At 41.5% G+C, this 15,043-nt stretch overlaps 1 protein-coding gene across 12 annotated transcripts in view; it reads right to left on the bottom strand.

Moving 5' to 3' along the window:
- Positions 1 to 15,043, bottom strand: part of rimbp2b (RIMS binding protein 2b) — a 47,263-nt gene that overhangs the window by 18,257 nt on the left and 13,963 nt on the right. For 10 of the 12 annotated variants that reach the window (XM_044026463.1, XM_044026461.1, XM_044026464.1 and 7 more), the window contains exons 2-5: positions 14,231 to 14,314; positions 5,422 to 5,511; positions 2,853 to 2,975; positions 467 to 571 (exon numbers count right to left, since the gene is read on the bottom strand). In XM_044026463.1, coding sequence (XP_043882398.1) covers positions 467 to 571; positions 2,853 to 2,975; positions 5,422 to 5,511; positions 14,231 to 14,314 — 402 coding nt within the window. The other 2 variants (XM_044026468.1, XM_044026467.1) reach the window with 2 other exon arrangements.

Here is a 15,043-nt window from a genome sequence, read left to right as displayed (position 1 = left end):
GGAGGAGGAGGAGGAGGAGGATCAACCATCAGATAGGCCTGGGCCACCAATTTCTGTTAAAGCAAACCTCTAAAAAAGTGTCATAACTCCTCTGGGGTTTCGATTGCTTGATTTGGTCGCTTGTGACAAACAAGGGGAGTGCTCTTCAAAATGTGGAGCACTCAGGGTTTGGAGAGTGATTGACAGCTGAAGGATGGCGCTAAGAGGATGCAGCGGGAGAACTCTGCTACATGAACATGTTGAGAGGAGTGAGTGCTTGCACAGAGAGAGAGAGAGAGAGAGAGAGAACTATTAGGTGCTCTGCTCTTTAAAATATAGTCTTTTAGCTGACGTTCACCTTTGTTGGACTGCATGTCTCACACCAGCACTCAACAAAAACCTCTTTGACCCACGACACAGGCACAGGCTGGGAAGAAAAAAACAACCCTCTGGTGCTGTGAGTGTCAGGCAGCGTGTGTTTGCTTACCTGCTGAAGAAGGTCAATCTCCTGCTGTTTTGCATTGAGTACAGCCAAGGCCTGCTCATGCTCCAACTCTAGCTGCTGCCTCCGCTCTGCAGCCTCGCGCATATGCTGTCCACAGGGGGTGCAGGGGTGGAGAGCCATGGGGAGGATTGCAGAGGAGGTGGGGAGCAGAGAGAGGGGGCTGCTGTTAGTAGAACATACATCTCCAGTTGTCTACACCACGCTCAGACGACACAGGTGTGTGCACATACATCACACAAAGGCCCCGTTCTGACCTGGTGTTAACATCCATCCTCGGATATCAGTCGTGTTGAGCTATGGCCGGGGCTGGGAACTGTGGTGCATATGCAGAGTCATCCACATTATCCGGGTGTGTTTTTGAGAAATTTTGAGAATTGTGAGATGAAGTTTTAGTGGGAATAACACAATTATTTATTAAAACGGACTGACTGATGCCAGATCCTGCTCAGTGTGTCTAAAACTGTGTCCTAGAAGCGTCTCCCGTGACCACATGTAATCAGATCTGGGCTTCCCCGCACCTTAATTCAAATACACACTGTTGTCATTACTGTTGTGCTTTTAATGACTCTGACTTTACAGATGTGTCTGCTGTCACTGTGTGTGCGTGTGTGCGTGTGCTTGCAAGTGACAAAGAGAGAGAAGGAAAAAAGAATTAAGTGGCGATCAGAGTTAAAGCAACAGTTGCAGAGTCATCGTGACGGTTAAATGTCTTCTTGTGGGGAAGACATTACTCCCCTTACTGTCTGTGAGCAGAAAACAAACCTAGCCTTGCAAGATCAGGGCCACGGACCAAGAGTCCTCAGAATCGGTCCTCAGAAGCAGTTCATTATGGCATAGTCGGTGAAAAGAGGAGAGAAAACCATTGTCGAAGGAAACTGATGGATGTTTATGTCCTAAAATAATGTACTCCAAAAATACAGGGGGAGCTCAGCAGAGAAAAATGTATGCGAAAAAGTGACCAGAAGTACTGCTTTAATATTGTTATATAAATTAATTAATGTATGAGCTCCAATTGGAGTAAAAACAAACTGTGAAACTACAGCTAGACATGAGACCACGTGTCCTCAAACCAGCTCCAAATGTGGTTTCTCTGATTAGATCTGAGGACGCATTCAGGACACATAAATTGGGCTGTAATTAGCGCACCTGGCCGTGAATGGCTCACTCGCCGCGGGTGCTAACACCAGGTTGGAACAGGGTCAAACAGAGGCTGATTGAACAACGTACTGATCTTTAAAAACCCTTGACGACAAGAGAGACATAAACCGTGCCACAGCAAACGCCATGTGAGGAAAGTTTATGTCGAGGTGCTAGAGGTGCTTTGCTGTGTGAAGAAAAAAAAAACAAAAAAAAACACACAACTAACATCAATCCAATTAGGTTTGCTGCCCCCTTTAGGTAACAGAACACCCATTAGAAGTCAAGTAACTAGGACTCTTTGAAAAGCTGTCCTCAGAGATGTTGTCTTTCCATGATCAATACAGGGTTTTACGTTACATGAAAAGGGTGAGCAAACTCCATCGCGTGCTCACTTGTCTGTGGTCATCCACAACAACAAAAGCAGCCATACAATACGAGGGGACTGAATGCGCGGCTCTTTATACTACAACGTCATCCAGTCACATCGCCGCTCTCATTATAATGGGAAGAGTTGCCACACTGTAAGGCGAAAGAAGCAAATGACATTTTCATGCCAGTAGGAAATCAAGGACTAAGATAGGTAATGTCATCAAACTTGTGGGTGACATTATCATCGTGACGGGTATCTCCTCTTCCTCCCCCTCCTGTTGTCACAAAGCCAAACTTATTGTCCTGCCTCATGCAAAGATTACATTCCACAGTGCTGTGCTCATATTGCCAGGTGATTTCTTTTTTTTTTTGTATGTCTGGTAAGCAGCCCACGGATAAAGAGAGAGATAAGCACAGCCACTGAGGTTGACAGAAAGCATTCAGAATGGGACTGAATAGGACTGTTCCCTTTGCAGAAGGACACAGCAGTGATACCTTATAAATCTAGCAGGGGCGGGGACAGGGAGGAAGGCGGGAAAGGAAAGGTTAGGGACAAAGGGACAACATGAGAGGAAAGGAGGGGCAGACTGCTCCAAACGTCTACTCTTTCACAGCTCCTGCATGGTCACAACGCCCCAACGCGACACTGGAAGGCAACAGACATGTCAGGGATGTTAGACAGCATTGTGGAGGACAACCAGGTGGAGGCAGTGTAGCACAGGTGGGAGAAGCGGTACTGGCAAAACGGCGAGGCTCCGTAAAATCGCCAGTTTTCTCCCAGGATTAGCAGACACAACTACAGCGAGAAATGCACTCAGTGTTGACAGGTAGCGTCCGCCCTTGGAGTCGGCGTACTCACCTTGAGCACCTGCTCTAGGTTCTCCAGTTTGCCTTGGAGCTGGTTCCTCTCCCACAGGGCTAAATCTCTCTCCTGCGTCACAGCACCAAGGGTCTCTTTGAGCTGGGCATACTCAGACTTCACCTGTGCAGACACGTGACAGGAAAACAGCAACGTTTGAGCAACGGATTAATGAATTATACAAAAACAATCGGAATCTTAAACAGCTGGCCTTATAGAATGTTTGAATAAGTGGTTGTAGATGTGTATCACGCTGCTTCAACGGTGTATGTTTTGGTATTTTCAATACCACGGGGTATCCTGACATCTGTGCCACTATTATGATCTAGATCCATGGTTCTCAAACTGTGGTACGTGCAACACCAGTGGCACATGGGCTTTCTCTGCTGCATAAACCAGGGTATGTGATCGGAGTGGAGGTGAGGATTTTTGTCAGAAGACGAATGAAATAATAATAATTAGAGTCATCTTATCTCGGGCTCCATGCTAATCTAATTCCACTTTACCAGTGACTGAGGAAGAGGAGGATGATGAGAGAGTAAATGATATTCTTTGGAATAAATCTGCCTCCTCTCTTGGCATATTTACACCGCTGTACTTTAACGTCGGCGATAACGGAGTTACTGAGAGAGATCAATGTTTTCTCCAAATAGACTTCAAAAAGTCTGCATTTTGAAAAGAAATACTCGAAGTTTGGTCGAGTTTCGTGAAATCACAGAGCCAAACAATCATGTGCGACACTCATAGCTTGTTTACTTGTGTCATTATGGAGTAGAAGCCCATGTAAAAAGACTTCAAAGTTCTGCTGTTGCTATTTTTCTGGTATGCATTCATGTTTTGAAGTGAAGCACCAGAGGACATACAAAAAAAGGCTTCGCTTTAAAGCCCTCCAAGCATTTTAAAACCGATAAAAACTATTACAGCACAGACACTGGAGCTGGCTGCTTTTGGTGATAATAGCTTATAAATGCCATTTTAATGCAAGACGAACACATTTCACTGACTCCAGCAGCTGTAGACCAAAAAACATTAATAAATTATTCATGCTTCATTGTTAACCAACCACTGAGCATTCCATTGAATGAAGCAATTGCACATTTTATTCCTACTGTACATAAATTCAACACCAATGGGGTTTATATTGCTATTGCAAATAATACTAAAGAACTATTACTATTATTGTTATTATTATTATTATTCATCCAGTTACATTTCTCCCCATTCTCCACATTTCGTCATAATAGTTTCCCAAAGATGTGTTGCATTGTCTCTGAAGCAGCAGTGTTTTTCCAATCCACTTTTTTTTAAAAGGCCTCTAATCAACCATGGAATGATTAGTTCCCGGAGTCGTAATGTGGTAAAGCCCCTTCCTCGGAGCAGCCATGAATGACTAATGACCCACAGAGGAGGGCGTTTCGGCAACAAAGCAAAACACAAACACAAACTTGTGAGTCCAAGTCTGAGCAGCCTCCTTACAATAAACCACATGTGCATGGATACGACTATATTGTCACTTAACACTGCTTAGATAAATCAAACAGAAGTTATTTCAGACATGATATGGGTCGGAGCATGGCTAAGAGCCTTGCTGCCATGCACAGTGCTGCTCTCATATCTGATCGCCACGCCAGTTCCAATAAAACATCAATAAGCAGCATTTCACCCTTCTTCACCTCCGGCAGGAACCACCTGCCAATCACCTCCTTCAGGAAATTGCCTTCCTTTCCATAGAGAGAGTGCCTTGTGCCCTTTGTTTGTTGACCTATTGACTGTGTGCTATCAGCTCTGAAGGCTTTTGAGGTCTTGGGCCTAAGATGGAAAGTGGGGACATTTAATAGAATTCCATTGATATGCTGGAAATACAGCGTTCGTATAGCATGACCCCACGAAGTCATGTAATGTAAGACCAGACCAGACAGGCTGTGACACCAGTGTTATATGGTAATGTGGTCATGAACCCAGAGACGCACTAATTCTTATATAGTGAACCATCAAATATTAATAAGAATTGAAGACGATCGCGCGAATGCTCTAGGACAAGTTCGTTTAAATACCATTGGTGCAAAATCGCCAAGATCGGTGTTCAATCCAAGATGGCGGCCTTTAGAGCACAGGTATTCACTACCTTTTTTGAGCGCCCCGACCTACTGAGCGCATGCACCAAGTTTCGTTCACGTACGTTAAACCCGACACCAGATGACCTGACAGAAGTTATTTGTGTCTGTTTTTAGCCCCGCCCACTTTGATGTGGTCGCAGAAATCCATGAGTTTTGGAGTACATTCAGGCCCTGAAAAAAACCACGATTCATTTAGAGGAAGAAGAACAACAACAACAACAATAACTAGTCATAGAATCACCAAATGTGCCAGGCTAATATCGCATTACAGCCATCGCTCAAATATTAGTAATGGCATTTTAGTCTGGACTACAATAACTGACTGACATAGAGTCACACCATGTTTTATATGTAACAAGAAGACAGATGAGAGCTTAGAATCAATAGCACTGTGTGGTAAATAAACCAAAGATAGTAAAAGAGTAAAAAAAAAAGCCATTTTTGCCTTTTACCTTTTCATTTTCGGATGCCTTGTGGTTAGTGTTGTACAACTGGAGGTTCACGTGTTTGTTCTCCTGAAGGAAATCCTGAAGCTCATTCTCCTACGATGCAAAAAAAACAAAAAAAAAAAAAACAGCGTTTAAATCCCAAGGAGGCGACGTGATTAGATCAGAGCACAGCATTCACGCCCAACATGTTTGTTAGCAATAGCCCATGCATTATTCATGCGAGGAGACTGCCTGCCCGTGGCACTCTGGTATGTTCTGGAATGCACGGCTGAAAGAAGCTGCCATTTTAGCCACTGGAATAGAACAATAACATTGTCGTGATAAATAAGTCGTCAAAAACCATGGAATTGTTATTCTCCACTTTCTGTGAATGTATACAAACATGCATTCTTATACCCTCCTGATCTCAAACACACACACACACACACACATAAAGAGCCTCATTTCTCCGCTCATTCCCACCAAGTGTGCACAGATGGGAGAAACAAAAATCCTTTCATTGCAGAGGGGGAAAACTTAATTACATTCAATCAACAGTCATGAGGCGTGCCACAGATGCAATTTGCAGTGTCAACTGGAGAGTTCTCCGAGACGTGCAATCCACTGCAGCGACAGCCGCGTGTGCATGTGCATGTGCATGTAGGCCAGGTGCTGTGCTTGTCAGGAGCTGAGAAACCCACACTGGCTCATGCATGACACATTTACAGTTGATTCAGTGCTGCGTAACGGCTACTAATGGTGTTGCATGATCCTGCTGCCTTGTGTTTTTACTTAAGAAGGACGGGTCGGAGTAAACATTAAAAAAAAACAGCGGCATGCATGCAGTGGTGCACGTGTTAACAGACTCTTTTGCGACAAAACACAATAAAACAGACATTTCTTTTTTTTACAGGAGACATTTTCACTTGTCACTGTAGGAAAATCACATTTGAATATTTAATTAAACCATGGCTGAATTCTTCTTCTGCACTTCTGGCCTTGCTTGAGTTCACCCTTTAACACCTAAGCCTCAAAAATGACTTTTTTTGGATTATTTAAGCATAAAAGAGCCAGAAAATATCCTGCGATTGAGTTCTTTTACCCATTTTTCCGGAATAACTTCCAGTATCTAGCAGTTATTTACTGCATGTTAAAATAGTGCATTAACTATTTAAAATAAAGAAAACCACATTTGTACTTGAAACTTTGAATTATGAACAGTATCAATGATATTTAAAATAAACAGGCCAAAAAAAGGAAACTATGTACAGGCGTTTTTCCAACTCTCTTCTATCTGGTGATACAGATAAAGATGCTGATTTGTTGGCTTTATCTGAATCAGTGCAAGTGAAATTACCGCAATAACCACAACTTTCCACAGCTTTCAGAAACAGTTGGAATTTTTCCGATTGCATAAACCGTCGCGTAACTACGGTGAAGCAAACACGTCGTCTTCAATGTCGGTGTCAGACGATGTTTCTTCACTTCAGAACTGAAGAAGCCTCTTGGATTAGAGGTGAAACGTCTCAGACTTTACTCAAGTAAGTCCACGACGACCCGGATGATTGAGAACCTTCACAGAGACGGCTAAATTTATTCAGCTTCATTTATTTTGGCTGACTAAAATCATGTGGCTTCTCAGGAGACCTTAAATTGCTACCGACGTCGTTAAATGTCGTGTTTTTTCCTGCTATAATGTCAAAATGTGATGCATGCATTACATTAAGTAAATGCAACCTACATAACAGACTGCACATCTTTATTTGCTCTTCCTGGGTTGTGAATTGTGCACAGGATTCCCCTGTGGCTACGGCAAAGGAAAGAAACCTACGCCGTACTAACGGGACAAATATTAGACACATGCGTTAGTATGATACATGCTGACTTAAATATCATGACTGCTTCTACTTTACCCCTACACCCAAGCCTTTACTCACTAAAACGTCTGATAGAAATGATGAGAATCAATTCTGAAATGGACATGAACTGCACAAACACACAAAGGAGAAATACTGTGAAGGACAAAAAGCAATAAGTAAACAACAGCCTGAAGACAGGACCAAAGTCACAAAAGTCGGAGACCACAAAAAACCTTCTTTCCAGTCAATATCAATGCTTCCCATACCTGCACTAAGATTGCATTGGCATTCCTGTTCATATGCATTGATCATTCAGTTGAGAGTGAGTCTGGGCTCCAGGTGTTCACGCTGAAGGACAAACTGCAACTCACAGCTCCACTGATGAGAGAGCAAGTGATGGAAATACTCCGGAATTTTCAAGCTGCTTTTGGGGGTTTGGATGTAACAGATTACACGCAAATCAAATTGTGTTGGACACAGAGAATCAGCTGCTGCTTTGTCCGGTCGTGTTTATACGTTAACGCTTTAAACAGCTCAGTAAACACCATAATCCCTTGGCCAGACATCAAGAGTTGCAAACGTGCAAACTCCATGCAGAAAGACTAGAATATTTCCTTCTTAATTCTGCCATTTGCACTAAAACCGATAACAAAGAGAAGTTATAGCAAGCATACACACATCTTTGAAACAGACAAATGGAACGATTAACGTATGCATGGCCGGGATATAAAATCTAAAAGTTAAATATTACAACTAAAAGTAACCTCCTGACAGAAAATGGACTATGCAACGATGAAACTGTTATTTCAAAAAGAAAAGAAACAACAACAACAGATGATGGAAATATGACTACACTAGTGTAAGGACAATAAATGATAAAATAATAAGCCACACCCCCTGTAGCAGTGTAGCTCACAAAATAGTATCTGTGCTCCTGTTTCCGTGATGACAAGCAGCACCAACTACAGAGAGGTGTGGTTCCTCCTTTTGGCCACAAGGTGGAGTATCTGCTAAAGTATGAGAAATACAATGTGTGGATTAAAAACATGAAGAGATTAACTAATTATGATCTGTAATTAATTGTAAATAATTTTTGAATCTCACCTAGAAATTGCTGAGAAAAGCCCTTAACTTGTTTTTTGCCCTAAAACACAACTAAAAAACACCCTAAATACGCCCTAAATACGACTGTGATTAATTAATCGCAATTAACGCGATCATTTGACACCCCTAATTAAATCCTCAATGATGTAAAATTGCCAATTGGTTAGAACAGTATTAATTAATATATTGTGTTAATAAAAATGTACTCCTGTGTTTTGTCCAAACATGATCAGACTCAGCCTGGTTTGCCACAGATGTGAGCCGTGCTCCGTCTGACAACATGAAATCAATTTTTCCATTTAATACATGAGCAAAGCAAACATTTACCCCACCCCACCGCCCGCCCCCCGCGCGCACCCTCCGTTCTACAAAGACATTTAGTGAACACAGCGCTGTGCGTGCTCTTTTTCAGTTTAGACGACACAAGTGCACCACAACCATTTTCAGATATTATTATTATCATCTGTTCAACCATTAGAGGTACACACACTTTTGTAGAAATAGATCTGACAAATACTGTGCAATACAAACGCCAATCATGCCTTTTACAGCAGGTGTTTATAGATATATATATAGATAGATATATATACATACATACAGGGGGATACTGTATATTCACAATGGCTCCACACTCCTTGTCTGCCTCCATATTGATGTTCAATTAGCACTGTAACATATTTGTGCGACAGTGGCACACCCAATGGCTGTCGCCATGGTAACAGCCAGAACTTGAAAATGAATGGAGGCATGTTCTGCACACATACACTCAGAGACACAGAGGTGGAAGATGGCGATGCAAGTGTTAACGGTCACTCACTCACACACACACACACACACACACACACACACACACACATGCTCTCACTAGAAGAGCACACATCGTTGACACCAATGCTGGAATTTCAACACTTCAGCACATCTTCTGTCACGTCACACGTCAGTGTTTCGGCAGACACATTGTTAAAAATCCATCAACTGCACTACTAGTCTTTATGTGCACTCTTTACTTTAACCTGAGGAGGAGAGAAACAGAGGCAGCGCGAGAGAGACAGGAAAGTCAGTTTGGAGCAAACCGGGAGTGACATTAGTGTCAACTCACCGTCCCCTCACAATAGTGTTCATTGGTCTTGTCTGCGTGTGCGTCTCTGTTCTCGGTGCTCAGTGTGCGAGGAGATAAGAGCTGTGCTGCAGTTTGTGGAGACGGGGCCTCCCATTTCCACTCGCTGTTTGGGGACACTTTGTCCTTTGGGTATCTTTGCCCAGACTCAGCAGGCCGACAGTGGGAGAGGAGGGAAGTGCTGCTGTATGCAGGGAATGTGAGAGTAGGGCAGTCAACAATCCTAATGGAGTGTAAATATGGGGCATCTCATCTAAAGGAGATGTCTTAAGGGCATGAGGGAATGAATTCAAATGGTCTATGACCAAACAGAGCCATATAAATTACTGCTGAATCCCTGCAGCTCATTGCTTTGATGGAAAAATAGCTCACTCCGGGCGAATTGCACTACTCTCTATTTACTTCAGCTCCAACAGGTTACAAATATGTATCATTTTATATTTAGTGCTGAACTTAGTGCAGCTTTTAAATCAGTCTGTATTATTTTTTTAATCAACTCTAAAAACCACACACTGTAAAGTCTATAAATACATTCGTACACACACACACATCGTGAATTCAACTAAAATGACACTGCAGTGACATCATCACATCACATGATTACTGTTGTTATTATCATTATTACGAGTGACTGATTATATTTATCTAAAACTGGCAGATTATTAATTTAATGTGCAACTGCACGTTTACACATTTTGTTCTCAGAAACTTGCTGCTATGTCAATATATACATTTTCTTAATAATAAAATAGTTATTATATTATTATATTTATAGTTATCTAACACAGGGGTCTCAAACTCAAACGACCTGGGGGCCACTGATTCTATCATGATATAGCAATAACTATATTTTTTTCAAAATAAAAGTGTTTGTTTTGATATGCAGTGATATGTAATGTACACACACACACACACACAAGCTCTGAACAAATTAGTCTATAAATTAATAAACTTACTACTGAGTGGTGGGCCAAATGGAATTGACTAGGTGGCCAGAAGTGGCCCATGGGCCGCAGGTTTGAGGCCCCTGATCAAACACATTATCTAAAATTAAAGACACAAAATGCAGGTGGAGAGACCGACCATATTTGTGATAAATAAAACGTGAATCATTTGTTATATTTTATCAGCTAGAGCAGTAAAACTAAAAATCAGCCAAACACCGACAAACACACGATAAACGTCATTCTCTAATCGTCACCCAGACTAAACAGAACTCTCCATGTCATTATACTGTAACATGAAGTGGCTCTCTTCAGTGTGGCTCATGTAACTGTAATGGTAAAACCTCTCAGACCAAATCCATCCACTTACAGCTTAATGTATGCAGTGGTTTAAATGATCTCCTGCCGTGACACGCGTTGACACGGACTGATGACTCACCGTGTTTCCCAGCTAAAATAATCCAACATGAAATAACAGCCGCTGATGGTCAGCGGTTACTGCAGCCAACACAGCATTTCGCCTCGGCTGGTGCTCTGCAGACTCCGACATCAACGCCTTCAAATAACAACTACAGTTCAGGCAACATTGGGAAAGTTGCCTACAGAGTGACTTCTGCAAAAATAAAGGCGAAGCAAAAGGCAAAAGTAAAAAAAAACTTCCAAAATATTGGAGAACAGGACACGAGGAACTAACTAGAAGCTAAACAGACAAATGGAAAAGTATGTGTATATATATATATATATATATATATATATATATATATATATATATATATATATATATATATATACTCTAAACAGGTCGGGCAGGTAATCTAAAAGGCGGGAAAGCAGACAAAGGTCTGGGTTTGATGTGTGCCAGAACAAGACAGGAGGTGAATATCAATACAGGAAGTATAAAGCAAATAAAACAGGAAATCCACAAAAACCAGCTAGGACAAAAACACAGCACTGGGAACTACAGGACCAAAACAATTCCAAAATTCAGGAAGTCCAAATAAATCAAAACACTAGAAATGAAACAAAGGATCGTGACTCCTGTGCAGTGTAACTTTTCAACGTCAACAAACAGCGAGACGTGAGACGGCGGCTCATTTAAGTTATTTAAGAAATGTCCCCAATATCTCTGAAACATGCGTGAGATGAAAAGAATGTTGAAAATTAGACTGAAAGGAAGACGTCTGGGGCGAGAAAATCAACAGAAAATGCTCGACACTGAGGAAATCTCTGGACATTTGATCGATAGCTCTTCACTTTACCTTGTACTCTGCAAAAAAGACGCAACGCTGCAGTTGGTGCGAGCGACTCATACATCAGCTGTGCATCATTTGGTCTCCTTATCTCCTTTGATGGATTTGCCCATTCATCAAAAGACTGTTGAACGGCACCGCCACAAAAACTATGTCAGGATTTGAGTTTGGTTAGTTTGCTCGTCTGCCTGTTCCAATAATAAACAACGTCACACTGACATGTGATGCTAAACACTGGACAGAAGTCAAAGGAGCAACAAAGGTACTAGAAAGAGTCAATTATCCACTACTTCAATGTCAAGATGAGACACGTTTTTTTTTTCTTCTGAGCAGATTCTTTTAACCTTTTTTTTTTTTTACCTTGAAGGCCACTCCATCAGCCAGGATGACATTTCTGGGGCATTATTTTAAAAGAGACACCAAACACCATATGAAAATGCAAGACTTTTCTATCAGAGACCATGAGTCTCTGCGTATTTAAGATGGTCGTGGTTTTTTAATGATTTATGCTGAAGTTGACCATTGACCTATAACGGGAGTCGTCAATTATAGTCCGGATAGAGAAAATGTCCTCATGTACAGATCCGCAGCATCATCACGTTTAAGATGCATTATAATATAGTTATACATTACAATTAATTCACATATATATTGAAGTAGCATTGTCATTGTATCAACATCTGCACTGTATGAAGTCAAGGACTAAAAATCAAATGAAGAATGCATTTAAACAATTATGTGCCCAGCCATGAAAAAACCAGGAGCAAGGGCTCCATAAATGCTTGGGCCGGGCCCTGCTCACATGCTCCCATTACAGCTGATAAAAGATCATGTGATGAAAAGACGTTTGGATGTGTGTATCATTTTCATTTTAGAATGACAATACTGAGCTAGCTAATAACAATGTAGCCACATAACGTTCTGAAAGGCACAGTGGATTATTAAAAGACAGCGTCCACCATGAAAAATTTCAATCCCTGTATTTGACTTTGAATGAACACTAACTTAACGTAGATTAATGAGGTTAATGAAAACTCACCCCATAAGAAGTTAGAAGGTTAATTAGAGGTTTGGGGTGCTTTCTTTTCATCACTGGCGTCATGTTGTCATCTCTGAAGTAACTACTGGCCTCAAGGTGTCCACGTCCATCATTTTGTTGTGTATAAACTCTGGACAAAGTCTGCTAGCCTAAACGCTAACGTGTTAGCGATAAAGTCCGCTAGCTCAAATGCTAACGCATTAGCGATAAAGTCCGCTAGCTCAAATGCTAACGCGTTAGCGATAAAGTCCGCTAGCATAAATGCTTAAGTGTTAGCGATAAAGTCAGCTAGCTTAAATGCTAACGTGCTAGTGATAAAGTCCGCTAGATTAAATGCTAACGTGTTAGCTATAAAGTCCGCTAGCTTAAATGCTAACGTGCTAGTGATAAAGTTCGCTAGATTAAATGCTAACATGTTAGCTATAAAGTCCGCTAGATTAAATTCTAACGTGTTAGCGATAAAGGACCAGAAGCCAAAGCAACAGTAGCAGTGAGGACCCTCCACAGCAGCCGCTGCATCTTAATTAGCCATGTGTTTCCACTGATCACTACACCCTAACTAGGAATTGATTTACAGCAATCAAACAACCCGCATTCAAATACAAAGTTTATGGTTTTAAGACCCACAATCCTATGATACCGTGGTCCACCTATTAGTGACCTTTGACCTATAACATATCCTCTGCTGCATTAAACTTACTTTATTGTCACTGCATTATTTTAATGTTGTTTTATTATTAAGTTTTTTATTTTTCTTTCTAACGTGTTTTCAGGACAGTTCTATACACATAAAAGGTATTATTAGCCATTTGTGTCATAATTAGTGTATACATTTTTGAGTTACAGCCAAAATTGTTGTTTTGTGACATGGTTTTAAGCCTGATCTTTAAACACCAAATGAATTTCATCTTCGTGTGCATCTGTGCTAGATTCATTTTCCCTCCAAGCATTTGTGAGATGCTCATTAACAAGAATGGGTTAGAAAATCTTCCAAAAAAGGAAATTCTCTCAAGGTGTTCCTGAGACACACACGCACACACACACACGTCCAAGGCTGATGTTTAAAAAATACACCGCTGCTAACAATGCACTAATGAGAACACAAAATCCTATAACGTTACACTTTAAAGGATTCCACTGGCAATGTTCACATTTGTAAATACATTATAGCCCAACACCATGTATTTCCTCTGTGTTTGTGCCTGATCACATGCTGAGAATTCAATTACCGCAGCAAAGTGTTTTTTTTTTTTAAAATGTGTTTCCAACACAAAAACAGAGCTGAACCCACAGACACTGTTACTCGCCGTTAACTGCTCCCATTTTTCAATTTCAGTCATCAGCGGCTGAGTGCGACACTCTCATTACAGTGACCTGTCATTCATATTCTCAGGGAACATTTGTGTGTGTGATGGCAGCAGCAGACAAGGCTCTCAGGTACAAATCAATTCAAGCCTCCTTTCACTTTTAGCATCCTCTCACTCAGAGGCCAAGCCGTTGTATATTTTGGGAGCACTTACCAAAGTCTGACATGTTTGATTTTTCTTCTTCACCTCTGCCTCAAGTGCTTCACACTCCTTCCTTGTGGTGCTGATCTCAGTCTCCTGGGTGTGGGTGGGGGAGGGGAGAAAAAAAAAAAGCAGAGGATGGCTGCAATGGTTTGTCAGGAACAGAAGCTTCCTGAAAGACGTCAGAGAGATGAGGCAAAGAGAGAGAACGAGGGAGGAAGGAAGGAGGGAGGGAGGGAGGGAGGGAGCTGGAGCATTTTATTATTCAGCGGTATTTTGGTTTGTATCTGTGTGTTCAGGTGTGTGTGCACTGGAGACACGGAAAGAGATTTATCAGACATTATCTAATAGATTATACAAAATGGAGGCTGGAACAAGTCTAAAGTTCAAATGTTGAGGATTCTGTTGTAATTGTACATTTGTAGTTCAGGAGAAATCTGCAGCTAAATATCTTACAGTGGTAACTGTGATGTTTATCAAGTAGATGCATTTGTGCACACGAAATATTACTGAGTTCCCACAAAACAGGTCCATCCATCCATCTTCTACCACTTTATCCTCCACATGAGGGACACATATAGAGACAAACAACCATCCACTCTCACATTCACACCTACGGTCAATTATAGAGTGTCCAATTTACCTGATCTCCATATCATTGTGTGTTTTTGGACTGTGGGAGGAGAACCGGAGAACCCGGAGAAAACAGGGCTGGAGCTTCGGGATGGACAGAGATTATAGTGGGATTGAGTTTTATTTTAGGCTGGGAATGAGCTGCAAAGATATTCTCGAAAGCCTGGCATTGCAAGAGTCGTGCCGAGGTGT

This window comes from Solea senegalensis, linkage group LG5 (genome assembly GCF_019176455.1).
Source record: "Solea senegalensis isolate Sse05_10M linkage group LG5, IFAPA_SoseM_1, whole genome shotgun sequence".
Lineage (NCBI taxonomy): Eukaryota > Metazoa > Chordata > Actinopteri > Pleuronectiformes > Soleidae > Solea > Solea senegalensis.
Note: the sequence above shows the minus strand (reverse complement) of the source record. Positions and strands in the feature narration are given on the sequence as shown.